Source organism: Eutrema salsugineum, unplaced genomic scaffold, assembly GCF_000478725.1.
Source record: "Eutrema salsugineum unplaced genomic scaffold, Eutsalg1_0 scaffold_10, whole genome shotgun sequence".
NCBI lineage: Eukaryota > Viridiplantae > Streptophyta > Magnoliopsida > Brassicales > Brassicaceae > Eutrema > Eutrema salsugineum.
Genome location: NW_006256908.1, coordinates 10,109,153 through 10,136,095, shown reverse-complemented (window position 1 = coordinate 10,136,095; position 26,943 = coordinate 10,109,153). Strand labels below are relative to the sequence as shown.

At 34.7% G+C, this 26,943-nt stretch overlaps 5 protein-coding genes across 7 annotated transcripts; 3 read left to right on the top strand and 2 right to left on the bottom strand.

Annotated features, from left to right (window-relative positions):
• Positions 1-518: 518 nt before the first annotated feature.
• On the top strand, positions 519-2,846 carry LOC18027259 (serine/threonine-protein kinase-like protein CCR2). Its single transcript, XM_006411080.2, has one exon. The coding sequence runs from the start codon at positions 519-521 to the stop codon at positions 2,844-2,846; it is 2,328 nt and encodes a 775-aa protein (XP_006411143.1).
• Positions 2,847-12,918: 10,072 nt separating this feature from the next.
• Positions 12,919-14,583, top strand: LOC18027257 (BLOC-1-related complex subunit 8 homolog). 2 transcript variants are annotated; one of them, XM_006411077.2, is made up of 2 exons: positions 12,919-13,116; positions 13,682-14,581. In XM_006411077.2, exon 2 carries the CDS (start codon positions 13,683-13,685, stop codon positions 14,373-14,375), a length of 693 nt encoding a protein of 230 aa, XP_006411140.1. In that variant the 5' UTR covers positions 12,919-13,116; position 13,682; the 3' UTR covers positions 14,376-14,581. The 2 variants fall into 2 exon arrangements, with proteins under 2 accessions (XP_006411140.1, XP_006411141.1); XM_006411078.2 differs by having other exon boundaries at positions 12,928-13,116; positions 13,623-14,583.
• A 189-nt stretch (positions 14,584-14,772) lies between these two features.
• LOC18027256 (putative ribosomal large subunit pseudouridine synthase SVR1, chloroplastic) lies at positions 14,773-17,646 on the bottom strand. Its single transcript, XM_006411076.2, has 10 exons — positions 17,098-17,646; positions 16,904-16,983; positions 16,723-16,823; positions 16,562-16,634; positions 16,365-16,458; positions 16,201-16,249; positions 15,697-15,847; positions 15,306-15,362; positions 15,136-15,191; positions 14,773-15,037 (listed from the first exon to the last, which is right to left on the bottom strand). The coding sequence occupies exons 1-10, from the start codon at positions 17,585-17,587 to the stop codon at positions 14,977-14,979; spliced, it is 1,212 nt and encodes a 403-aa protein (XP_006411139.1). The 5' UTR covers positions 17,588-17,646; the 3' UTR covers positions 14,773-14,976.
• A 2,870-nt stretch (positions 17,647-20,516) lies between these two features.
• On the top strand, positions 20,517-25,598 carry LOC18027255 (amino acid transporter AVT1C). Of its 2 annotated transcripts, none has more exons than XM_006411075.2 (14): positions 20,517-20,734; positions 20,953-20,994; positions 21,077-21,297; positions 21,514-21,848; positions 22,338-22,552; positions 23,084-23,107; positions 23,707-23,887; positions 23,987-24,206; positions 24,403-24,538; positions 24,633-24,652; positions 24,760-24,905; positions 24,995-25,038; positions 25,138-25,200; positions 25,284-25,598. In XM_006411075.2, exons 3-14 carry the CDS (start codon positions 21,119-21,121, stop codon positions 25,380-25,382), a joined length of 1,662 nt encoding a protein of 553 aa, XP_006411138.1. In that variant the 5' UTR covers positions 20,517-20,734; positions 20,953-20,994; positions 21,077-21,118; the 3' UTR covers positions 25,383-25,598. The 2 variants fall into 2 exon arrangements, with proteins under 2 accessions (XP_006411138.1, XP_006411137.1); XM_006411074.2 differs by having other exon boundaries at positions 20,541-20,734; positions 20,947-20,994.
• LOC18027254 (protein WHAT'S THIS FACTOR 1) lies at positions 25,421-26,852 on the bottom strand. The gene has a single exon (XM_006411073.2). It carries the CDS (start codon positions 26,850-26,852, stop codon positions 25,692-25,694), a length of 1,161 nt encoding a protein of 386 aa, XP_006411136.1. The 3' UTR covers positions 25,421-25,691.
• Between the last annotated feature and the right edge of the window lie 91 nt (positions 26,853-26,943).

Genomic DNA, 26,943 nt, shown 5'->3' with positions numbered 1-26,943 from the left:
ATCAAAATTTAACTGAAAACCATGGGAATTAAAAATTTCATGAGTTAAGATGTGATAAGTTGAGTTACCATTTTCTAAATTGTATTTCTTATAACATTTTCTTTCCAAAATATGAATTTCACATAGTATGTGTTTTAGTGGTAAAGAAACAAGGTATAACGATCAAATTCTTTATTTTAATTACATATTCCGGTTCTGCAGTAACAATTACAGTAAATGTCCGTACAGTTGTGTCACATATATGGTTTATATATATATATATTGAAAACTAAAATGAATTTTCTGTTATGGTAAGTTCCATCTCCTTGACAAGTTTGCAACTTAACTGTGTCTCGCTCCAATGAACCTTCGCGCAGACATAAACAGCTCACTTCCATTATTATTCATATTTTTATACATTTTTAAAAGAAAAAAAAAAACAGAAAACAAAACCAAGAACTCTGCATTCATTAAAATGTCCACTCAATCACCTCTCAGATCGATTCTTCCTCCACCTTCTCAATTCAACCATCTCAGAAATGCCGCCCAATTTCCCATTCTTCGTCTTCTTCCTCTTCATCTCCATTTCACTTCTCATCACAGTTTCTGGGTACGGCTCGACGGGCACAATCGCCGCCGCATTCGGCGAAAACGGGTTTTTCTGCGCCATCGACGCAAGCGGGAAGCAAGAAGTCATCTGCTGGGACAGAGGAAACACTAACCGATCATCATTAAACCACTCTCCCGGACAAACCTCCGGTTATGCTCCGCCGATGTCTTCTCTCTCCGGCGGCGAAGGTTTTCTCTGCGCCATTACGTCGAACACCTCGCGTGCCTTTTGCTGGAACCTCCAAGATCCCTCGCGTAATCTCGTCCCTAAAGCTTTTCAGTACAATTCTTACTCGCAGATCGCTTCTGGTAACAACCATGTCTGTGCTATAAGTGGATTGTACTATTCGGGTCCTGATTATGGTCCTGTTCATTGCTGGGAGTATAGTGACACGACCAACTTCACATCTGGTGTTCTCTGGAACTCGTCTTTCCACAATCCTTACATAGACAGCCTCATGTTTCGTAAGATCGTCTCTGGAGATGGATTCACTTGTGGTGTTACTAAAGACGAAGTTTTGATTTGCTGGGGACCAAAATCAAACCATTTAGGTATCTCCAACAACGAAGAAGAAGAATTCGAGGTTTTAGCTTCTGGGAGGAACTCGCTTTGTGGGGTCTCTAGAGCTTCAGGGAAAGTTCAATGCTTTGGAGATGTGACTGAGTTTGGGGAATTACCAAACCGGGTCCGGTTTATCGCTCTCTCAGCTGGTGCCAATCATTATTGTGGTATCCGAGAAGACGATCATGGGGTTGAGTGTTGGGGAAGAAACCTAAATTCATCATCTTCAGCTCCTAATACTTCAGGGTTTGTGGCGATTTCGTCTTCTGATTCCACAACTTGTGGTGTTAGAGAGCTTGACTTGGTTCTTGATTGCTGGAGAGTTCGTGATACTTCGAAACCGGATTATAGTCCTCCTCTGGAGCTATGCAGCCCAGGGCTGTGTTCTCCTCGAGGTAATTGCGGTGAGGGCTGGTTTGCTTTCAACGCAAGCATCTTGAAAGAATCTCAGCTCACGAGCTTGTGCTCGTTTCATAACCTAAACATTTGCTTACGTTGCGGGATCGATTGTTTGGACGGCTATTTCCCTTCAAGCAGCTGTAATCCGAACGCGGACCGAGTCTGCACTCCTTGTTCGCTGTGTCAGAACAGTTCTTGCTACGGTATCTGTAAGATCCGGTCTGCGAAATCGCGTGCGCACGAGCAGAGAGAGGTGCGGAGATTGGTGATCATCATCGGATGCTCTGTTTTGGGGTTCTTGGTTATGTTGATCGGTTTGTCTTTCATTCCAAAGATGACGAAAGGTAGTAAAAGAGATGAAGAAGAGAGAAGCAAAATGACTTGTTGCTTCTGTTTCGATAAGAACTCCGTCGAAGCTGATCCTGATCCTGTTCCTCAGTCCGTTCTTCTCCCGAGCGCTGTATCTCTCGGTGAGACCAAGATCTTCCGTCTCTCGGAGCTTAAAGACGCGACACATGGTTTCAAAGAGTTCAACGAGCTTGGAAGAGGTAGCTTCGGGTTTGTCTACAAAGCTGTTTTGTCTGATGGGATACAAGTCGCGGTCAAAAGAGCCAATGCTGCAACCATCATTCACTCCAACAACAGAGGTTTCGAGTCTGAGCTAGAGATTCTTTGCAAGATCAGACACAACAATATTGTGAATTTGTTAGGATACTGCTCGGAAATGGGGGAAAGGCTCTTGGTTTATGAGTACATGCCGCATGGTACGCTCCATGATCATCTACATGGAGATCTTTCGCAGTTGGATTGGAGCATGAGGTTGAAGATCATGTTGCAGGCTGCAAGAGGACTTGATTACTTACACAACGAGGTGGATCCTCCGATCATTCATAGAGATGTGAAAACGTCGAACATCTTGTTGGATGGAGAAATGTGTGCAAGAATTGCGGATTTTGGATTGGTGAGCTCGAACGAAAGAGATTCAAGCAAGAGTGATAGAGAAGGTGATGTGTATGACTTTGGTATTGTTCTTCTTGAGATACTAAGTGGGAGAAAAGCTAACGACAGAGAATCTGAGCCTCCAGGGGTTGCTGAATGGGCGGTTCCTTTGATCAGAAAAGGCAAAGCAGCAGCGATTATCGATAGGAACATTGGTTTGCCAAGAAATGTAGAGCCTTTGCTTAAATTGGCTGAGTTCGCTGAGCTTGCTGTGAGGGAAAATCCAAACGAGCGGCCCAGTATCAGAAATCTCTTGAGTTTTCTTGATCTTATCGTCAAGTCTGGACTCACCTTTTAATCTGCAGAAGCCTCTCAAAATGTGAAATATTTTTTTCAGCTTTGTTTTTTTTTCTTTCTTTTTGTTACAAAATTGTAAAATAATTTGGTTAATCAAAGTGCTGTGAGGGAAAATCCAAACGAGCGGCCCAGTATCAGAAATCTCTTGAGTTTTCTTGATCTTATCGTCAAGTCTGGACTCACCTTTTAATCTGCAGAAGCCTCTCAAAATGTGAAATATTTTTTTCAGCTTTGTTTTTTTTTCTTTCTTTTTGTTACAAAATTGTAAAATAATTTGGTTAATCAAAGTGCTGTGAGGGAAAATCCAAACGAGCGGCCCAGTATCAGAAATCTCTTGAGTTTTCTTGATCTTATCGTCAAGTCTGGACTCACCTTTTAATCTGCAGAAGCCTCTCAAAATGTGAAATATTTTTTTCAGCTTTGTTTTTTTTTCTTTCTTTTTGTTACAAAATTGTAAAATAATTTGGTTAATCAAAGTAATAAACCGACAGATTTGTTTGTCAAATTGTATCAGAATGTATCCTTAGTAGATGGTTATTGGTCCGTTAGATTGTTAGTAGTATAATCTGTTGCACGCTATGGTCAAAGTCTTTTCCGTTTTCCTATGATCAAACATGTTAACCTATTTGAGCCATGAGCATTAGGATCAATTGTATGTAAGGTTCTTTTTTTTTGGGGAGCGAATTGTATGTAAGGTTCGATCCGATATTTTGTTCGACTTTGTTCCGTTTGTTGGCTTTTTCCGGTGTAAAGGAGGCCTTATCAAATGAAAAACAAAATTAATTCAGCTCAGTCCATTTTGGTTATGTATATGGATAAAGAAAAAAAATTAAAAAACAAAATATGTTAATGGAAAACGACTAAAAAACCTTCAAAGTGTTAAAAAACGCCCAAATGTTTTGTAAAATCATTTTACACATTATTTAGCAATATCTATTTTGATAAATTTTGCGTTGTTCGATTCGGTCCGAGTGGTCATGTTAATTGTTTTTGTTTATTTTTAGGATACAGTATGCCTATATGGCATTTATCGAACACATTGATTTAGTAGTTTTTAGCAGAAATTAAGAACGGCTTTACTTATGTTTCAACCAATATGGGATTTGGATCGGTTTTTATTCAGGTTATCCGGTAAATAAAAAAGAATTAACAAACTGAAAGCATACAGTATCTATATCCATTAGAATTGGTTTGAATTAACTCTGTTTTTTTTTGTTTGAATTAACAAACTGAAAGCATACAGTATCTATATCCATAGAGCAAACTGTAATTGTGATCTATTGGTTTTGAATTGTATTTGAGTTGTAGTTTTGTTTTCTATAGAAAAGAATATTTGTAATTGAGAAAACAACATAATTGTAACTTTGTAAGTATGTCACAACAAAAGTTATATATTTCAGTTCATAGTTTTTTGGTGATTCGTATCAAAGACATATGTGTCTAACACTACTGTTTGTAATAAAACCTAAAGAGAATTATATACCTAAATATTTTTTTATGTCTTAATTGGATTTATTTAACAAGAGTAAATAATAACTAAAATGGACCATGTCTAATTTCTTAGGCTACATCCCACAATATTATACACGACTATCCATAATTATAAATTACATACGATTATGTTCTCGAGTTAATACAGGTTACTCCGGAATTATCTGAACCAAATCCGAAAACTTCCATTAACTAATAATCATATTACTGGTTAAAACTTCCATTAAACTAATAATCATATTACTGGTTAGTTAAAATACCTGAATGAAAACCATATTACTCATAGTCATAATGGTTTAGTGGAACACCCTAGATTTTGTTATCTCCCCTTTCTCTTTTGTTTTTCTTCTTGTCTCTCTCTCTCTCTCTCACTCTCTCTCACTCTCTCTCACTCTTACTCTCCTTCTTCCTGAGTCACTCTCTCCCAATCTCCTTCTGTTTTTAAACGTCGAATATGTTTCTATACATAATTATTGAAATCCATATAAATTTTTTTGTGAGTTACTTGAGACTCGAATCTCTTTATGGTGAAATAATAGAATACAATGTTATACAATATTGTTGAATATGCATCACTCTGCTAAAAATGAATCTATATTTTTTTTCTATTTGTAAAATTTTATAAACGCTATTGACAACAGATCAATATGCAACGTTCAGATCAAAATATCTACATTTTCCTCTTTTTAAAAGTAAAGCAGAGTTCTATATATCTTTATAGTATCCGTTGAAAACCCTAGAAACATAACTTGAAATGACATTAGTAGGATTTCTAGACGTGAACTGGCGTAATAGTACTATTGTTGTAAAAGTTTTAAACGTTATAGTACTAATAGCTAGAATTGTAATTAGTTGAATATTAAATCATGTCTTCTTTTTTTGGTCAGATTTTTTTTGAAAGTAATGTCATTAAAGTGTTTCTAACTATGGACCAGGATCGGACAACGTTCCTTAAGTTTGTTTTGAAGTGGATTAATTATTAACTCGATGTTAGATGGACCAGAGATTCTTCGGAGTTCAGAAACGGACCGAATCACATGTAGACCGATTGACATCTCTACATATTCATATTATATGATTTACACAACATATGACAAAAACCACACTAAGAGGCAGCATCTGTCTTATATGTAGAATACACACATATCACATCACATAGATCGATACCGGCCTAATTATAATTAGAATTAGAATTCGAATTAATAAATCTAACAAAAAAAAAGTGGAATGTACTTTTGTTAAATCGCTGAGCGTGGCCCTCGGTTGTTGAAACTATTTGTTGACCTACTTTGACTGATATACTAGAAAAATACATTCATCATTCCCTAATGCCCAATCACAAGAAATATAGGGACTAGTGTGGTCCATCCTTTATCATTATTATAAACACATTTTTCTTTAATGATTATTACAAATATTTGTTGCTGATATAAAAAGCTGATTCCCAAAGCAAAGAAAACAAACATTATTTCTTTCTATTTCCCTTTCATCATTACCTTACCACCTACTCTGAATATCAAACTTCGTATATAAACAAAATTGATAAAATGAAAATCTATTCTGTGAAGTGATATACTACAAGTCTATAAAACGAATATTGACTAACTGGCGAACTCAAATAATTGAGACTATCGAAATGAGTTTTTGTTAAAGACTTAAAATAAATTTTCTACGTGTAGTATCATGAAGGTTGCTTCCAAATGCATATACTTGCTTAATTTATCAATTTTCTTTTTAGTTGTATGAACTAATGAACGTACGTCTAGAAATTAAGTTTATTTATATATATATATATATACAGTGCAATGTTAGAAAAATATGAATTTCCTTAAAATTAAATTAAAAAAGAAGAAAAAGAAAAAGGTTGAGGCTATAGATTGTCATGTGTGTTTGTGTCAAACAGTCTCACGCGTGGTTGGATGGATGCTTGGAATAATTACAGGCACCGCAGGCTCACGCCTTTTCTAGGGTTTCTCTTTCTCCTACTATAATTTAACAGTCTACTTTTTAATCTTTGTTTCTCAATTTTTCAGATGTAATATCGTGTAAGGTTAGTTGGGCAGAGATAACATGATAGTTAGATTTTTTTTTTTTCTTTTTTTGATAGATCAGACAAACGACTTTAGTTATTGAAGGCCTACTATCATCGGTTCACACCTAGCTCTTGTATCATTCATTGACGCCCTCTAACAAATCCTTTTAAAGTCTTTAACAAATACAGTATAACATATTGTAATAAGATATTTTAAAATATCAACGGTCCTTGGTTCGTTTTACTATTGTTTTTACTCAAATAATGTAATTTATTTTCAGTGGATTTCGGAATGTTAATTAAAGAAGTTGTACTCAATATTTCGGGAATAAGGAACTTAGCCTATTAATAACTAACAAAAAAAATCTAAATTCATAAGTAGATATATCGACCACAAATTTAGCTAGTCTAATTGTAAACAAATCTCACAGCTTCTTAACTTTATATAACTTCTACCTATATAATTAAGTAATTAGTAAGGAGTTTTATTACGAAACTATAATATGTGGCATTTTCAATGTGAGATCAATAAACCAGATGTAATCATTGCAATACCTCACGAAACAAAGTCAAAAATGTGTGATGCAACTTCGTGCATGTGTAGACAATTGTGTGATAAAACCACAATTTAATAAATACAACTAAGTTATAAGGTAGGTCACAATGATATACATATACAAATAGATTTATAAAATCGATATGATTGAAACGATACAAAAGAATCTGAACCGTACGGGAATGTAATAATTAGCTATCGATATAATTAATCCTTTATAAAAAAAACAAAGGAGTACACTGATGTGAACACAGAAGGAATCCTCGTAAAAAGTGCTGTGACATGACAAACATTTGTACTGCAAAAAATACGAATCGAAGGACTGGAACGGAATCAGAGGGTCACCAAAATATCTAACAATGAAATATATGGGAAACCACGAGAAGAAAGCTGAAAGCATATGTGTATGGACCGTATGGTTTCGTGTGAGTTACCTTATAATCTTCTACACATGATTGGATCAACTATCAAGAACTTCTACAAAAAAAATAAGACAATTAGAGAAAATCTACTTAGTTACCATAAGATATTTAGAGAGAAATGTATATATATATATGTATGTGAGGATATGCATGGCTCCTCATACGCCATCCACGAAGGTCATCGATACTCGATGAGCTCATTGTATGGCATACAGGGAGCCAGGCATACATATACAATATATATATATATATATATATATAGCATCTATCTATATGCGTCATGATGTATACTTGTGTCATGTATGGAAACTAACTGCCTAAAACAGATGTGTCTAATTCTATTTTTAAGTAATGCTCTCTCCACCTGGACATGCATAAACAGATCGTAAGCAATAAATAAGGAGGAATAGAAGCAATCTAAAGCATGGATTGTGATTTGCATGTACGAAAATGGAATTGAAGGGATCTTTGCTTTCTCTCTCTTCTGGAGGAATTAAGGTTACTGTTCTTGGAAGCCTTTAAATGACGAGTTGTTGAAAAGACAAAAGAGAAGATGAGAATCAACAAACAAAATATTGGGGATGAGATTGGGGATCCAGAGGGAGAGAAAGAGAGAGATTGAAGGTGATTGAGAGAGGAGGAGAAAGGGTTTATATAAAAACAACTAAGGGTCGGGTGAGAGAGATTAGATGTGTATATATATACATATACATATATGTAGACAAGAGGCAAGCAAATTAAAGGAGAGGTGCCTGGGTCAAAAAGATTCAAAAAATAAAGGTGAAAATGAAAAATGAAAAAAAAGGAGCAAAGGGAAAAAGAAAGACCCACAAGAAACCCTAAGGAAAGGGCAAGAAAGAAGGGGATAAAGGCAAAATGCTAAAGTTAGGGCATATATATTTATTTTTGGTTAATTTGTTTAGTCTTTTGAGAGTGAAACAAGGGTTGCTTGTGGGGTTGCTTTTGCATCTCATCCTCTCACTCCTCACTAAATATAGACATCCATACACATCACCATCCATATCACACATGCATATGCATGAGCATGAGATCAGATATGATGCATCATGGTGGTGTGTATGATTGATTAAGTGAGAAGGAAGGAAATTTCCCAGGACATAATTAAAGGAAGAGGAGAGAGAAAAATATAAGAACCCTAAAAGAGGAGAGAGTGTGTTTGAAATCTCCTTTTCTGAGTCTGGTGGTCTTAAAAAAGCTAAAGGTTGCTTTTCTCTTCTCTGAAGCTCATTTTGTCTGCAAGTGCTTGGATACACATGGATTCCTCTATCTCCTCCACCTTTTTCCACACTCCAATTTTTATTATTATCATTTCAATTCCGAATATATATATATATATTCTCTATATTTTTTAGTTATCTCTTCTCTATTTGCATTTCTTTCGAATATCGGGTATATGCATATATATTTTTTACATAGGCTATTATTAACCGGGAAATATGGTACACCTCATATTTGCTGTCTACTGTAATAATGTAAGAACAAACCATGAAAAGAAAGGGCACGACCCATAATCTTGCAACTAACTAATAATTATAATATATACGACTACAGTACTGCTATATAGTGAGAGGACATTGCCTTTAAGAAAGTATAGAGAGAATTGTGAAGTAATTGTTTAAACTTTAAACTAAGATTCTCTCTTTGACTCTTCTGTTTAGACTAAGGAACAATCCATAGTGTTTACTACCTAATCCTTGCTGTACTTTTGTCTACCCACCAATTATCACATGTCTTTTATAAATCTATGCATGCGCAAGCATTCTTATATAACATATATTCATATTTGTTGTGTGTTTCTATGTGTGAGTTGTACGTAGATTTATTCGCTCACACGTATCTATGGAATGAATAATGGTAAGTTTGTGGACCATCTGTATCGGGTGTATTCTGTGAATCTATTTTCCCAAATATTTGGTTTTAGTAAATAAGTTGCATTCAAACAAAAACAGAATTAAAAAAAGTTTCATTCATGTTAGAAGTCAAGTACTAGTGTGTACACATTACATCATTTCTAACGAGTTAGGAATTATATTAGATTTCTATACAATCCACAAAATGTTCTTCTCGAAATAGTTTTTCTCAGTTATATGGTTAAAAATTTGCAAGTAATATTAGTGTATTTTAGGTTTGTATAACTGAATTTATTATGTGAATAGTGGCACTGTAACAAAAAAAAATGTGAAAGGTGGCCGCGTATCATTGTTATATAATAAATGAACTAATCGTATTCAGATCACAATTTGTTATAGGCTATTTTTACCGCTGTTCCCTACTTCCAGGTAGACTCATTCATACATGAATCATTAATTTATAAGATAGGAAATGCGGAATACATATGCACAAGTTAGGAGATTCGTCTTACCTATTCTCTATTCTGTGATGAGTCTACTAAATATTGGGTTCTTTGGAGTCTTACAGCTACCTACTCTATTCTTGAAATCAAAACTATCACTATTTTGGATAATACTCATGAACATCCCCAAATTTTTACTCAATTCCATGAATAAGCCACATTGTGTTTGGTTTAGGTGTATCAATGGTCACAAGTAAACCAATATTGGAACCTACACTCATGGAAGAGGCTAAAGATCATTGTTGAAGATGAGTTGTGCAAGGTGAAAGATGCATCAACAAATCTTGAACTAATAAAGCGAATTAGATGGTATACCTTACAATTATAAAAAAGGGAATCAAAAGAAGTAGAAAATCCATCAAAATGAACCACCAACATGACCACTGATTGTATAACTACAACATCATGATCAATTTGGAGACTTTCCTCTCGAAATCCATATATTAAGTTATAAGCTAAAAAGGAAACTGAAAAACTTATGCCATTCCCTACAATCGTTTACATTAGTTTACATTGTTTTTGTTTCCTCTAAATCCTTCTTTTGTTGTATTTTTTTCTTTCATTTCTTGAACATTCTATACATATACAATCGGTTTTTGACCTTTCATTTTACAATTTCTTAAAATATATATATATATATATATGTGAAAGAGTTAATTATTAATAAATATTCCTAAGATATATAGCCAGGTTCTTGGATACCTGAAGAACAAAACTTAATTTAGTTAAGCAAATGAATGTTGTTTTTACTAATAACAAAATGTATATGTTTATCGCTTTATATATATATATATATGGATATCTTACAAATTTTAATGTTAGTTATTTTTTATTTTTTTGGTCTAAAAATGTTAGTTATTTTTGTCAACCAGACACACAATATCAAAAATGTGTAACTTGATTAAAGAAGTATAGTATTCAAGTTATGTTGGGATAAGACATCAGTTTAAAACTTCTTATAGAGTTATCGTTAGTTTGCTTCTTCTTTTTATCAAACTTAAGTTAGTTTGTTTATACCTGCATAATACGTGGATTGAACAGTCTAGCCAATATACATAAGCGTAGCTGCGTAAGAGATGGTCTACTTACATCAATAGATTAATGTAAATGATACATCTCCAGATTAAAAAACAAGAGTAGAAGCAATGGTTGAATTTCGTTTTTATGCCCCTACTAGCTCAGGCTGTTTAACGTAAGTTTGACCCCTTTGACCTTTTATTTGCCCATAAGGCCATGACCATTTTTTTTTCCGACATAACTATTTATATTTAAATATGTATTCGTCTATTCAACTCTCTCTTTTTTGAGTTTGTATTTCAAGTGTTAACTGTCTCTATTTTGATTCTCTTTCAAATAACTAGTTTCTTTTCTGATTTTTAAATCAGATTTTTGTTTTTTTTTTGTCAAACAGATGTTTCTGAAGGCTGGTTCGAATCAGCGAGCCCATCCAGATATTGTTCATTTTACTGAATCTGGATTGAACTAAAAACTAAAAGTCAAAACCGCCAAAGCTAAACTAACTACTCTATTTAATATGTTCACAAAATCTACCATAATACAAGTTTTTTAATTAATTAAATTTGTTTGAGTTAAAATTTAAATTACAATATAAAGTCGCCATCTCTTTTAGTTTTAAATGCATTTCTATTTCTCAATTTTATGGAAAACCAAAATTCATCTCTTTGCTTGTTAGTTCTTTTGATATCACAATACTCAATCTTAGATATGTTATCTATTTTTTCTGTTTGGTTTTCTGGTCGTGATAATTACTATGTAATCAAATATTTGACACATCGGATGGTAAATTTTATTAAATATTATATTTCGTTAACGAGACTAATTTAACATTTAACTAGATTTTAACTCCGTGCGTCCGTACGAGAATGTTTTTTTTCTAATATAAGTTGCATTTATCAGTTTTGTTTAGATATAATTTGTTTTTGTTATTTATTTTTTTAAATCAAAAAGTTGTTATCATATTTTAATTTTAAACAGTAAAATTTGTATATTAGTAGAATAAGAGTATGCGTTAATTAAGTATACACTGATTTAATGTTAATTTTAAATTTTGTTATTATGTGAATTTAGATTTACACATAAAAAATCTATATATCTATGAATTTGCTAATCCATCCGTTTAATTATCTTAAATTATTTTTAATATCTTACATGTTTTGACAAACTAACCCGTATAAGACTGTAATTATAATTGTATAATCCTATAAATATTTACTAATATAGAATATTTGGACCAATTGATTATGAAAAAATATAATAAGATATTTATTTACTATTTGTGCTATTAAAAAAATGTATATATATATAAATTGGCTAACCTGTTAGTTTAATTGTCTCAAATCATCTTAATATCTTACATGTTTTAATAAATTAACTCATCCACCTTAAATATATTTATATATATATATAATTCTAATCAGCTCGATCATATTATTGTATAATATAAATATTTATTAATCTCAAATATTTAATATTTTAGACCGATTGATTATGATAAAATACGATAAAATATTTATTTACTATGTATTTTTATAAAAATATTATTTAAATTTAAAATTTTAAATAAAATCTCTCCTGTATTTAAGAAATTTTAAAGTATTAAAATTATTATCTAAAATTTTCGTAATAAAATTTAATTGTAATTTTTTTTTGAATTTTTTGAATTTAAATTAAATTGAATGCAAATTTTTGTAACTAAATTTAATTAAATTTCTAATAATTTGAAATTTAAATTAAAGATGACCTAGATTTTAGGAAATCTAAAAATATCTAAATTAATAACTAATTTTTGGAAATTAAATATAAAAATAAAATAAAATATTATAAAAAAAATTTTAGGAGTGTTTGGATGCAAGCACTAAATGTGCTTCTGTTTTAATAGAATAGATTATGCTTTCCTATCAATTTGATAATTTGAATCCAATATATATGGCTTGTGTCGTCCTCGATAATACTGAAGATTTTGAAGTGAATTTTGTATATTTTCAGTTAGTTTTTTTTTTTTTTTAATTATATTTACAGACAGTCCTGGCCGAAGCTGTTAAACATTTCTTCTTTTTGTTGAATCTCACAAACGATTACTATCTATCCAAACGTGCGGGGGTAGAAGGCAGGCACGTGCGAGCGAACGCTGACGTGGGCACAAAAACATCCTTGGGGATTATTATTGTCTTGTTCGTCGTGCTCAATTTTTGTCTGCACTTTATCGTGAAAGAGCTCAAAGTAAATTGCTTTTTGTTTGGTTCCTTGATCAGATGATAGGAGGAACACATCAGGAGAGACACGGAGATTCCAATTCCTTATTGACAGTGAGATTATTCACCGATTATCGCCGATTCGCCTCTTTTCTCTCTGCTCCGTCGTCATCTAGGTTTTCCTGTAAGCTCCTCCTTTCTTTCTTATTTCTCAATTCCTGTTTTGGTGCTGTGAGGAACTTTTTCCATCTGGGTAATTTTGTTCTTGAATTTGATTCCTATCGAGACCTAGCTTGTAGAATTGGACGTGTTTAAAAGCCGCCTCTAATTGGATATAGACCATTTGATTCATTTGAGCTTTGATGATGCTTATGGAGAAAAGATTGATCTTTTATCGCTAAAGTTTGAGCTTTTGAGGTTCATTTATAATGTAAGACTCTGTTTTGTTTCTCTTGAATCGCTTGTGAATCTCAGTTTGTATCAGATTCCTTTTTAAGCGTCTCAAAAACCTCTCTTTGAGCAATGTGTGATATCATTCGGATTGCTTCTCGTAACATTTACTGCTTTGATACATCATCTGGACACAAGAAAGAAGAATATAAGTAGCTGAATATTGAAGAACTTGAACCTCATTTTGTATTTTTCCTTAACTCTGTAATTAGCTTGATTGGTTTGTTTTGACTTGACCAGTTGTGCTCTAGTTTTTCCTTGTTGCTGTGGAGTTTACAGAAATGCATTCTTTTTGACAGAATGCATGAGTTCTCTACTGTTGATGGTTTTGCGGAGATAAACGAGAGTTTGGCCGAGATGATAAAATACATTGCAAACGAACCCTCAGTGGGGCTTTACTACATTCAGCAGCATGTCCGAAACGCAGCACCTAATGTCCTTAGCCTCAACAGCAACGTTTTGGACAAGTCCCGCGAAACGGTCTTGCACACCGAAGACTTGGAAGATTCTATAGCCATGGTGAAATCAATGAAAGAGTGTGGCTCACCTATTGCTGATGAGATGATAGGAGACATCAAAAAATCCTTAGCGATGATGTCTTCGAAGCAACCGAGGAGAGGGCTAATCCTCAACGCCGCAAGCCCTTGGAGCAGATCAAGCAGTATAACATCCACAACGCGTGGTTCTGGTTTCAGCCAGGATAATAGCGAAAGCAGTAGCTATTTCACATCGGTGTTAAAGTCGGCTAAGGAGAAAGCAAGCAACATCAAATGGCCACAACTTGACTTCAAAGAACAGAAGGTGGAGTCCAGCCCCAATGTGGAAAGCAATGAGTTAGAAGAAGAAGAAGAAGACAAAGAAGAAGTCTTGAGTAAAGGTGAACATATGGTGGAGACGACAAAGTTCGAGGAGTTTAAGGCCGGTAAAGAAGCGAGTCTCAAGGCATGGCTTGGAGATATGGATGATACTCAGAGCCGACCCGAACTCATATGACACCGTAAAGCATACCAAAAGAATGAAAATGTTGCCCCTTACCCGCGGCTATATTTTTTTTACAACATTTTCTTAGGTATATAAAATCGAAAAAATGCTAAATGCATTCAAAGTTAAATTAAGCTTGTAAAATTTTATTGAATTCTTTTAATTTTTCCAAGTATGTGAGAGTATTAGAACCCAATGGTTGATAAATTTCATGTTTGTTTTGTAATGTTTAAAAAAAATATTAGAAAAACTTTAAGAGACAAAATGGAGAAGAAGAAGAAGAAAGAGAGGACACGAGGAATAAGATAAAACTGCTGAAACTGATAAATGAAAGAAAAATCCGGTGGAAATTGATAAAATTCCGGCCAAGATTGTCGATGAAACTGGGAAGAAGAAGATTTATCCCCATTGGAAAAAGGAGAAGATATAATCAATAGAAATATATAGTTTTTCTGCTTTTGTTTGTAATTAAATTTTTTCCTATATATGAGAAAACAAAGAAGAAGAGTCACCCTACGACTAAGATGTAACTGAACAACAAATACAAAATCGAAGAATAGACAATAGGTCAGTTGCCACTAGTCTGATGAGTAGTAGGCAGAAATGTACATCTTCAACTCTTCCAACCCATTGCCTTTAGCTCGCTCTGCTTCAACTCCACATGCTTTCCTAGCCTGTGTGGTTGATAATTTAATACATGATCACATGTTATAATTACATATATAAGCATAAGCTAGAATATGCAGGAATATGAAGCAGAAGCATAATTTACCCAAGATCTGAAGGAAGCCTGAATCCACCTATACGGACACGCTTTAATGAGTGAACCTGGAGCAAGTAATTGAGAATGTCACTCGCAATGGTATGATAATATATTAACTCTGATGCCTTTTCTCAGGTGGAACTTCTTTATTCTAATTCGACAAGGTAAAGAAAGCTGACCTCAAGCCCAGCATTTTTCACTATTTCTCTTACTTCATGGTTCCTCCCTTCATGAACCTGCATAGGTCCAACATCAATACATTACATATTGTAACACGTTTGGTTTATCAACTCACAAGATGTCAGATCAAAGGCTGAAAACACTACACTTTCATTAGAACCATCCACATTATTGCGTAGTAGACTACTGAGGCTTAAACAAAGCCTAGATAGATATATGGGATTTGAGAGCCTAGTTTTTAAGTTTGGTCAAAACACTCACTGTCAGTAATCAACATAATCTTAGAGTCTAGATAATGTGCATAGAGATACTTTGTCGTGCCTAGACTTGCAAAACCAATGTAGTTAAGATATAAGACATATATAATATGAGAAAGCTTTGGAAAAATACCACAATACGTAGCCGTGCTCTTGGTATATCATGCTGCTTTGGCATCAACTCAACTGAATCTGGGACACAGTGGACTCCTTCCACAATTGTCCCTTCGCTTATGGTCATTAAGTGCCGTTTGTGTACATCACCCACAACCGTAGTAATATATCTGCCGTTTCAGAAAAACAGAATATTAGAGCACGAACAACAACTCAGAGAACCTTTGAAACTAACTGAGATGAAACATATATGTTCAAGAAAAAGAATCAGTGCTTGAGTGAATACAATTACACGGATCAAAGCGTCAAACTACAATATTTGGAACTGGTGAACCATTAGCTAAAGATCACAAAATAAATCCGCAAAGAGCGTCTATCTAAATTGTATTTTCAATAAGAAGTATCTAGAATGAACTAGCTCTTCTCTTAAATCTTAGTCAAACCAAAAGTTCATCAAACTAATGACGAACGCCTAACCATGAGTAGCAATGGTATGTAAAAAGGAATATGAAAGCGAGCTTACTCTTTCGGTAAACTAGATGAAGGATGTGAAAGTTTCTGTGCAAAGTCTCCTGTATAACAAGAAGTTGAGATTCCTTTTAGAAGAACAGAAGAGAAACAGAGTTTCTTGAAGCATGTGTAGAAACCAAGAAACAGAGCACAAGGAGTTGAGTGAATTACAATTACCATCATTTGTAACTACTATCAAACCCGTTGTGGCAACGTCAAGACGACCAACGGTAAAAAGCCGAGGTTTAGGGGTCCCTGGATTCCTTTTATCCTAAAATTGCAAAGACAATATTCAAAATTCCAACTTTCTAGTAACAACACTTCAAAAGGAACAATTCGTGTACAGTGAAAAAAAGAGACATTAAATTTATTACCCAACTGGCCAAGAAATCGTCAAACAAACTAATAACAGATTTGACTTCTTTCTCTCCGGAAGAACAGATGTATCTGTGATCCAAACATCAAAGAAAGGTTAACAAGTCTGTGGAAAAGAAAGTCGAGAAGCTACAAGTGAGAATAGGTTAGAAAGGCGAACCCTTTTGGCTTGTTCAGAGCAAAATAAACCTTTGGAGGAAGTTTCTTGGGGATACGATTCCCATTAACATAAATAATGTCTCTCGTTGGATCGACTCGAATCTGCATATAACGAAAAGCTATGGTTTTTACACCAAACTATTGAACCATCGAATTTTATTCGACAAAGGAGGAATTTTTACCTGTGGAGCGGTGCAGAGAGAACCATTGACAGTAACCTTTCCATCAAAAATCAGCTCTTCAGAGGTTCTTCTCGATGCCACTATCATTATCACATAGAAAAAACATTATCTTTCACAGAAATGATTCAACTTTGTAAAGAATCCCACAATTGGAAACAGAGGAGAGGGATTATAATCAGTGTGTTGTTTGTCACCTCCAGCAGCAGCGAGAACCTTGCTCAAACGCTGAGGAGGATCCTTGAAATTCTCATTGTAGAACCTACGCGCCGCCTTGGAGAGCTTTGGCTTGGAGTGTGAAGCCGGAGAGGAGGGTGTGGAGGCGGAGGTGGATTGTGGCTTCTTCTTCTTGGACTTGTCTTTCTTCTTCGGGTTCTGAGTGGTGGCATCGGCGAGAGCGTGGATTAAACGAGCTGGAGGTTGAGACTGGACTTTGAGTTTGCCGTCTTCGCCACGGACGATCCAAGGGATGAAGAGCTGCTGGACGCCGGCGCCGCCGCGAGTGGAGGAAGGTGTGGGTTTAGGAGGTGCGAAGGTGATGTCGAACTCGAGAGGCTCAGAGGAGGAGGAGGAGGAGAGAGAGCAACGGAGTGTACGGATGGGGAAGAAGCGAGGAGAGAGAGGGAATGCTTTGATTCTGAGGAAAGAAGCGGCGAAGGAAATCGGCGATGTTGCCACCGACGCCATTTTTCGCCGAGAGAGAGAGAGAGAGAGATAGATAGAGAGATATAATGTGGGCTTTTTTTTCCGTAGGGGTTTGGGTTTTATCCTTGTGGATCAAAAATATACTTATATCTTCAAATTAGTGTTCAAGAAAAAGAAAGAAACTGAAAATTCTAGTTTCTATAAATGGAAATTATAACACAGTAAGAAACTATCAATTTTAAGAATCCTCCTAGAACATCGATCACGAGTTGAATGGATCGACCGGTCTATGACTTCTGAAGGCATTGGAGTTGTGCTCGGTCCGAATGAAATGAAAGGAAAAACAAATATAAAAAAAAAAACACTTTGAAACCACAACACATCAATCGGTAAATCATGTAATAATGTGTACCGGCATATTTTACAAAACTAATCTACCATGCAAGAAGACGATGATTGATGGGTTCCAAACGATATTCATATACTCCATTTTCACTTTCCTTAGATTCCTCCACTTAATTAAGCTAACCTTCTCCTCCAAATCTACAAACCTTTGCACTAGTCACACTCACATATCATTGTTGTGGTTATTGGCAAATTATGTCACGAACAAAAATCATCACTAGAAGACAAAATTTAGGATACTGTGTGTCTATGTTGATAGCGAGTTACGTTGTAAACAGATAATATATTGAACAACAAAAAAGAGAGACAAAATTAGTAAATTGAATCAGTGATTAGTGTATCATGTATGCAAAATGTTTGTGAGCATGACCTTCCTCTCTTTTGTATTAGATATACTTTATTTGAATGAAGCTCTTTAGAGCTATTTCCTATTTCAATCGTTGTAATGTCTCAATAACTCTTTTAGAGCTCTTTTCGTGTTTTGGATTTTTCCACAGTTCATGCGTCCAACGTTATTCATGCTCCATTTTATTTCTTTAAAGCATCCACAACGCTGTCTCTTAAGCGTCTCTAATAAAAATTTATTTATATAATAATTGAAATGGATTGGATAAAATGCAGAAACGTTTCTTCTCTGGGAACAATTAAAAACGTTTCTTCTGTCACGTGTCAGTTTTTAATTAGTCAGCAAAAAAAACTCTTCCTTTCTCTTTCTTCTTTTTTCTCTTACCAATTTCTCTCTCCTTTTTTTCCTTTTTTAGTATTCCTCAAATTTAATAATATAAAAATTAACAAGAAACATATTTTGCATTTCAGCGTTGCGGATGGTCTTAGATTCTTCCACTTACGTAAGCTAACCTTCTCTCCAAATCTACCCGCCTCCGTGATTACTGTTGTGATTACTGGCAAATTATGTCACGAGCAAATATCATCAGTAGAAGACAAAATGTAGGACTCTATGTTGATAACGAGTTGTACACAGATAATTATCAACAATAAAAAAAAGGAGAAAAAATTAGTACATCGAATCAATGATTAATGTATGCAAAATGTTTGTGACCATGATCTTCCTCTCTTTTGTAGTAGATATACTTGAGAAAAAAAACAACAATGAACCATGTGGGGATGAAGATATATATGTCGATGGAAGCGGAGAATCAACAAAGGGAGATCAAGAGCGCACATGCTCTTGATTTATTGTTTCAGTAGATAAGTCCACTGAACAGACAACAGATCTGCTCCTCATGTGATTCGGTTCTTGCTATTGAGAGATTTCTTCTTCAAATACTATTATCCGCACGTTATCACTCAACGTCAATTCAACTATACCAAAATATTCTATCATGTTAAGTGGGTGAAAAATATAATCTTAGCTCTTCTTTTTAAGAAATATAAAGTTTCCCAACGACTATACTTGATTACTTTTTGCAATGAAATATTTCTGTGTTTTTTTGCGATATCGTCATGCTTCAAAATTTTTTAAAAAAAATCAATATACCTCTCTAGTTTTCTACTTGGAGTTGGGAGACTCAATTTTTGATTAGTTTTCTTTCTTGAAGTAGATAAACAGTTCCCCAATATAAGTTTTCTTTTTAAATTTTAAATCATGAGACTTTTTTTTGGTAGATTGTATTATCTCGTTGAGCAAAGATATGGTTGCCTACCAAAAATGAAGAAATCATAATCAATTTATATTTGGAACGACCCTTCGGTTCTGCTAATGAGTCATCATTTTTATATTTTTGTGTAAATTAATGACATTTTCTTGTCTAAAGCAAAGACAAAAGAAGCAAAACAGGATTAAAATTGACGGCGACACAAAAATAGAAATAATTAAGCTGCTAAACGTCAGCCAATCACACTTCTGACTCAACCAATCACAGTTTCACGGCTACACCACTTGTGTTTACAACTCGTCGTCAACCAGTCACCTCCATGTTGTCATAATGCGCGTGTTCTTATCTTTATACACTCGCGAAATTGTGCGTGTAACCACACGCCTGATATTGTAAAAACGTTTTTTTACCGGTTCTTCGAAAAAAGTAAATAATTTGTAGATTTTTTTGGTCATTTTAATTCGTCTTTGTCATTTTCATTCAATTACTGTAAGTAGTTTCCTAATTTATACAGTATAATAATTTCTTTTGTTAATTTAAAACTTTGAAATTTCAATATACAATGTTGTATAAAAATTATATTTAATATACGTATACTAAAGTATAAATATAGTAAACATTTTCATATGGTTGACATTTATCGTATGTGATTCACGTATTTAAAATTTTATTTTCGAATCCAATATTACGATGAAAATTAATACAATTTTTCTTTTTGTCGACCTAATACAAATTATTAGACTAAAACCAAGACTTAATAAATAAATTCAGCTGAAAAAAACTAATAAATAAAGGGCAATTATCTAAATAAGCAAGTTACCCTCTTAATTTGTTTATGTGTGTGTTTTTCTTTTAGGAAACAAAAAAAACAAAGCTACCTTGTAATAAGTGAAATTATAAAATGAGGGTATACAGAGAAAAAGCCGCTCTCTCTGTTTATGTGTGTGTTTTTCTTTTAGGAAACAAAAAAAACAAAGCTACCTTGTAATAAGTGAAATTATAAAATCAGGGTATACAGAGAAAAAGCCGCTCTCTCTTCCTCCTTCCCTCGTTCGCTCTCTTCCACTCTCCTCTATATCCTACACAGCTCTCTTTCTCTCTCTCTCTGCATCTCCAAGAATTCTGATCCGAACCTCATTATTGTTTGCATCCCAGGCAAAATATTCAGGTAACACCGAATACCACAACAAAAAAATTGTCATCTAAAAAATAATGTCATTTTTTCTATGTTTTTTTTGGAGATTTATTCCCCTAATCTGTATTTTTGATGTTGAACAAATTCTCTCCGCAGCCAGTGCTATCTTATACCAAATGTTATTTTGTTTTTGCCTGTTTTGATCTGTTACTCAATATTTAGAGCTCGATTTTTTTCATTGCAAGGTGAAGAATCCTGTTTTAGGACAGAACAGAGACTGTTGACTTTTAGAGGTTAGATCTCTAGCTGATTTGCTGTATCCGGATTCGTTTTTTCTCATTTCTGAATTTTAAATTTTTTGCACAAATCAATCAGATTTGATAAAGAGGAGGTTAAGAATTTCGAGAAAAACAGAAAATGAATCACGTACCTTCTGATCAGAGTTTTTACATTGAGAGCGAGGATGAAGAGGAAAGAAAAGATTACGAAGAAGAAGAAGATGGTCAAAGCCATTCTGATTCCTCTGATGCTGATAATGAAAACCAGACGCAGACTAAGCCAAACTCATACACCACGGCTTGGCCACAGAGTTACAGGTCCCTATCATCTTTATCTCTATCCCTACTTTCAGTTATTTCTGATTTGACCACAAAGTTTATGTTTCTCTTATTCTGGTCACCGTTTCCTCTTCTACAACGTTGTAGGCTAAGAGGAATAGACAATTCTTGGTTGATTTTGGAACAAATGATCACTTTAAGGGTTAAAATGCATTATTAATCTTGATCTCTTGTGTGTTCTTGTTTATGTTGTAGGCAGTCGATTGATCTTTACAGTAGTGTACCGTCTCCAAATATTGGTTTTCTTGGTAATAATTCGATGACGAGATTCGGAAGCTCTTTCTTATCCTCTTCACTGATAAGAAGACACACTCCAGAGTCGTTACCTGCGGTTACAAAACCTCTGCTATCACCACAGGCAGATGAACAACCACCACCACCACCACCAAAACACAGACTTAGCTCTCATGGCTTGCTCTCTCCTGTTCCTTCGAGGAGAAGTTCAATGCGAAAGGACGAGAAAGCAACCATGGTGTCTCATGAAATTCCATTGTCCAGCAATAGCTCATACGGACAAGCTGTTCTAAATGGTGAGTCTCATCATAATGCTTGTGTTTACTCTTCGTAAAAAGTAGTTCAAAACGTTCAAGAGATGCTTGGTTTGATGAGAGTAGTAACCATGGGAGAAAATTGAGCTATTATCTTTAGTTTTTTAAATCATATTGAAAAGTTGTCAACATTTTCTCTGTTAGTTTAGGGATCTAGGGTGTGTGTGTGTGTGTTATTAGAATATGAAATATTTTGGGATACTCTTTGTTTAGATTCTCTCATAGTCTGATATGTTTGTATGGGCCTAGACCGTCTTGCTTCAGTGTTTTGAAGACCTTTTGTGGCTTTGTCTTTATAAATTGAGAGAAAAGTACAAAACAGCAATCAACTGTTATTGTCCTATAGCACATGGAGCACATGGAGCACATGGACACGTCTAGGTTCAAAGAACATGATTGTAAATTTTTTTTTTTTTGCTCTTTGTTAAATTTATGATCTTCTTCTTCTGTTACATGTGTGGCCATGTGCAGGATTGAACGTTCTGTGTGGTGTTGGTATACTTTCAACGCCTTACGCTGCCAAAGAAGGAGGATGGTTGGGGCTAATGATACTATTTATATATGGTCTTCTTTCTTTCTACACTGGAATCCTCTTGCGTTACTGTCTCGATAGTGAGTCTGACCTCGAGACTTATCCCGACATTGGCCAAGCTGCGTTTGGTACCACCGGACGTATCTTTGTCTCGGTAAGGGACTAACTTTAATTTCCTTTTAAAAATCCTCTTCCTTATAGTGAAGGTGATCAAGTTAAGAACCGCCATAGAGAAAAAAGTACATATATTACAATAAAAATGAATGAATTAGATACAATATCCACACAATAAAAGAAGAAGAGAATTGCTTTTTGGCCTTCGAAGAAATCGAAAGACTCAAAAGTCTAAGGACAATAAGTTATCACCTTTTTGTTTCATGTGTGAAGCTTTATTTGAATTTTTATGAGAAATTACTATCACACCTTCACCATCACAAGTCAATAGTATAATACTATTAAATTTCAGAAAAAAATAGCGAGAAACATACAACTTTGCGCTTTTGTAGTTTTAGTAGAGAATACTACTCTCCAACCTAGTGAAGATTAAATTATATTTAAGAGAAAAAGAAGAGATTATTTGCTAGCTTTCCAACCAGTTACCCACGTTTGATAGTGAAAGTGGATATCAATAATTTCCAATTTATATTATTAACTTTTTCCTTTTTTTTTTTTAAATGTATTGCAGATAGTACTCTATTTGGAGCTATACGTAAGTACTTCTCGCATTCATCCAGCAATTGACTTTGAGTTATCTTTTATTAATTGTAAAAGCAAATTACTCTTTTTGTCAAAAGAAAAGTACATAACTAAAGAGATTCCAAGTTGTGTTAAAAAAACACAACAGAAGAAATCTTAGGTATGTAGAATCAATGACCCATGTTGTGAAACACGTTAGCACTTAGCAGAGGGTCCCATAGATTCTCCCACTAGCTCATTCTAGATTTGGCACTACCTGGGACTTCTTTTAAACTTTTCCTCTTTGTTTCAATTTGTTCCTTCTTAAAGCTGCTTTTGACGTCACTAAAAGCAGCAAAAGCTTTCTTATATTTTTAGATTGAATAGTCCCTAAAAGCTTCTTAAAAAGCTACTAGTGTGAAATGATTACTTAAATTCTGAATTTTCTGACAATTTAGTTTAGATGAAACTTGTTTTGTATTATAGTTTGGTCTGGAAATTGCTTTATAGTGTCTTTAATTCTTTAACAATATTTTTTCCACCATAGAAGTTAAAGGTGTATCAATATAAGTCGGTATATAACATTTTGATACATCTGCAGACTTCATTCACATGATTGTATTGATATTGCAGGCGTGCTGTGTGGAATATATAATATTGGAGAGTGATAATTTGTCTTCATTATTTCCAAATGCTGCCTTAAGTATTGGAGGACTTGATTTAGATGCGCGACATCTATTTGCTTTGCTAACCACTCTCGCTGTTCTCCCCACCGTTTGGCTCAGAGATCTCAGCGTACTAAGTTATATCTCAGGTGTGATTTTGTTTCCTAATCCTGTAACTTAGGAGATGCTTATAGTCGAACACGCCAAGAAATGTTCCTAACATAAGTATTTTTGTTAAATTTTTACAGCTGGAGGGGTGATTGCATCGGTGCTAGTGGTTTTGTGTTTGTTTTGGATTGGTTTGGTAGATGAAGTTGGAATTCACAGCAGAGGAACTACACTAAATTTGTCAACTTTACCTGTAGCTATAGGACTCTACGGTTACTGCTACTCAGGACATGCTGTTTTTCCCAATATCTATACTTCTATGGCCAAACCAACTCAGTATCCTGCTGTTCTAGTAACATGGTAAGCTTATTGAAGGCCTTAACAAGTCCTTGCAAACTCTTAACTCTACATTTTTCCTAGATTGCTTTCAACTTTCGCCTATGCATACTTCACCTTTTCTTATACAAACTTTCTTCATTTACCTTTCTGCACAAATCCACCATAGATCACATATGCAAACACTTTGATATCACAATGTTTGATAATTTTTTTGCAGTTTTGGTATTTGTACTCTTATGTACGCGGGCGTTGCTGTTATGGGTTATACGATGTTTGGTGAATCAACACAATCGCAGTTTACTCTCAACTTGCCTCAGGATTTGGTTGCAACCAAGATTGCTGTGTGGACTACGGTAATTAGATCAAAAATGTTTTCTTTCCACTATTATTTTGCATGTTGCTTATGATCTCATGGGAACTAAAATTTTGTTTTAACCATTTTCACAGGTGGTCAATCCATTTACCAAATATCCTTTCCAAGAAAATATTCAGAAACAGTTTTCTTTTTATTGTTGACTTATATAAGCTGTCTAATATTCATCATATGTGTGTGTACCTTAATAAAAGAAAGCACATATGCTTTGACCATATCTCCAGTAGCTCTGAGTCTTGAGGAATTGATACCATCAAGGCATAACAAGTCACATTGGTACGCCATTGCCATTAGAACTGCATTGGTCTTCTCTACTCTGCTTGTTGGTCTTTCAATTCCCTTCTTTGGTAAGATGCTCTCTACCATTTTTGATGTAATGCTCATTTTCTTCAGAATCATACTTTCTGCTATTAATGAACACTCAAAATTCTTGCAGGCCTTGTCATGTCATTGATTGGATCATTGTTGACAATGCTCGTCGTAAGCTGTCTTTTCCTTCTCTATTATAACCTGAGAGTTTTTTTTCTGGTTCATCTGCAAATGAGGATCTTAATTAAGTTCATATTTTGTTGCGTGTAGACGCTAATACTTCCACCAGCGTGTTTCTTGAGCATCTTACGGAGAAAAGTAACCAGGACGCAGGTAATCATCCAAGCAATTCTCACAAAAAACATTGTTGCTTATGCGATAAAGATTCATCGACAATGTTATGGTTTGTTTTGTAGATGATGCTGTGTGTCTTAATCATCATAGTAGGAGCAATATCTTCAGTCATTGGCTCATATTCAGCTCTCTCCAAGATCGTTGAGAAATTGAGCAGCTGAACATAAATCTCTTTTCTTTTTTTATACAAAATCTTATACCCATTTTTGTCTTCTGGGGAATACTTGTTATTTTTTTTTCTTTGGTCGTCTTTTAAATTCATATATATAGCAAGATTCTTGCATTTACAGTCCTTGTAATACTATGAGTGGTTTGACTGGTCTGAAACAAATACGTTGATAATGTATTTGATCAATAAAGATGGGTGTTACAAACTATGTCTCAATATACTTCTTTTGAAGGAAATATAAGCCAATTCTTCCAAGGAACAAACTGAAGAAGGTTTGTATTGTGTATAATAATCTTCTGCATTAGCCTTCAAAATCCAAATCCAAATCTTTCTCTACAATACCTTCATTTGAAAACTCGTAACTACTCCTTCTACTCTTGAGAATCAACTCTGAGTTCTTCATCAATTGGATGTATTTCTTCCTTACTGCTAACACAGGATGGGTTTCTACACTGGTTTTGTCTCTATAAGGCTCTCTTAGAATAGCTGTACAGGTTTTGTTCTTCATAGACAAGTAAAAGATCTGTGGATGTCTCTCAAAGGCCTTGTGAACCTTTTGCGGCAATCCAAAATGCTTCTTGAGGCATAACAGCTTCTTCCTCTCTGCGGAATGATCAACAAAGAGGCAAAGCAATTCATGAAGAAACCCAACAACTCTCTTCTCTGCTACATCACTACTTGGATCCAAACGAGAATAATCATCATATGGTGATACGTAAGGAAGCTGTTGAAACTCTTTTAACCAATCTTCAATCTTGACTCTCAATCTACAACCTTTTGATGGAAACAGAGGAAACTCAATCGCTGAATAGTCTCCTCCTCTCTTCTTCATTGCATTCTTCTGCAACACAGACAAAACCTTTTTTTCTCCATCAAAACAGTTTACTGCTAAACCCTTAACTCCATCTTCCATATCCACAAACCTAAACGAAGAATCAAGATTCATCTCTGGAAACTGAAGGTAATCATCAGGCAAACCCAGATACCATTTCATGCCTTGAACAATACTCAGCGGCAAAACATTGTCTTTACTCATCAGAATCAATTTCCTCAACCTGTGACGCAAATCCTCGGCGGAGTTTTGGTAAACGAGTCTCTCTTCCCTGTCGAGCTCTGCAGCTTCTGGTGTCAATTTAAACCAGGGGAGATTGTAATCCGGACCAACGAACTCCTCGAAGATTGAAGGAAACTGCCTTAAGAATTTGGCGATTTTGGTGGATACATCGAATTGAAGCATCTTCTTGGAGACGGAAGATATCGGAATGCATCGATTAGGATCCTGGACGATACAGTTCTTGAGAGCGAGGACGGATTTGAGCTGCGAAGATCGGAGAATGTGTTCGATGTTGTCAAAGTAATGATCTTTTTTCCATTTCATGTACACATCAACATAAGTCCGTTTCTGGGTGCAGGAAGAAGCTAGGGTTTTAAGGGTTTTGGCATGGCGGCTGATAGAGAGCATTGTAGAAGAAGAAAGAGATGGTTTTTCGCGACTTGCACAATCGAGAAACACTAATTATAAAAGCTCTGTTATTGTGTTTTCACTTAACTGT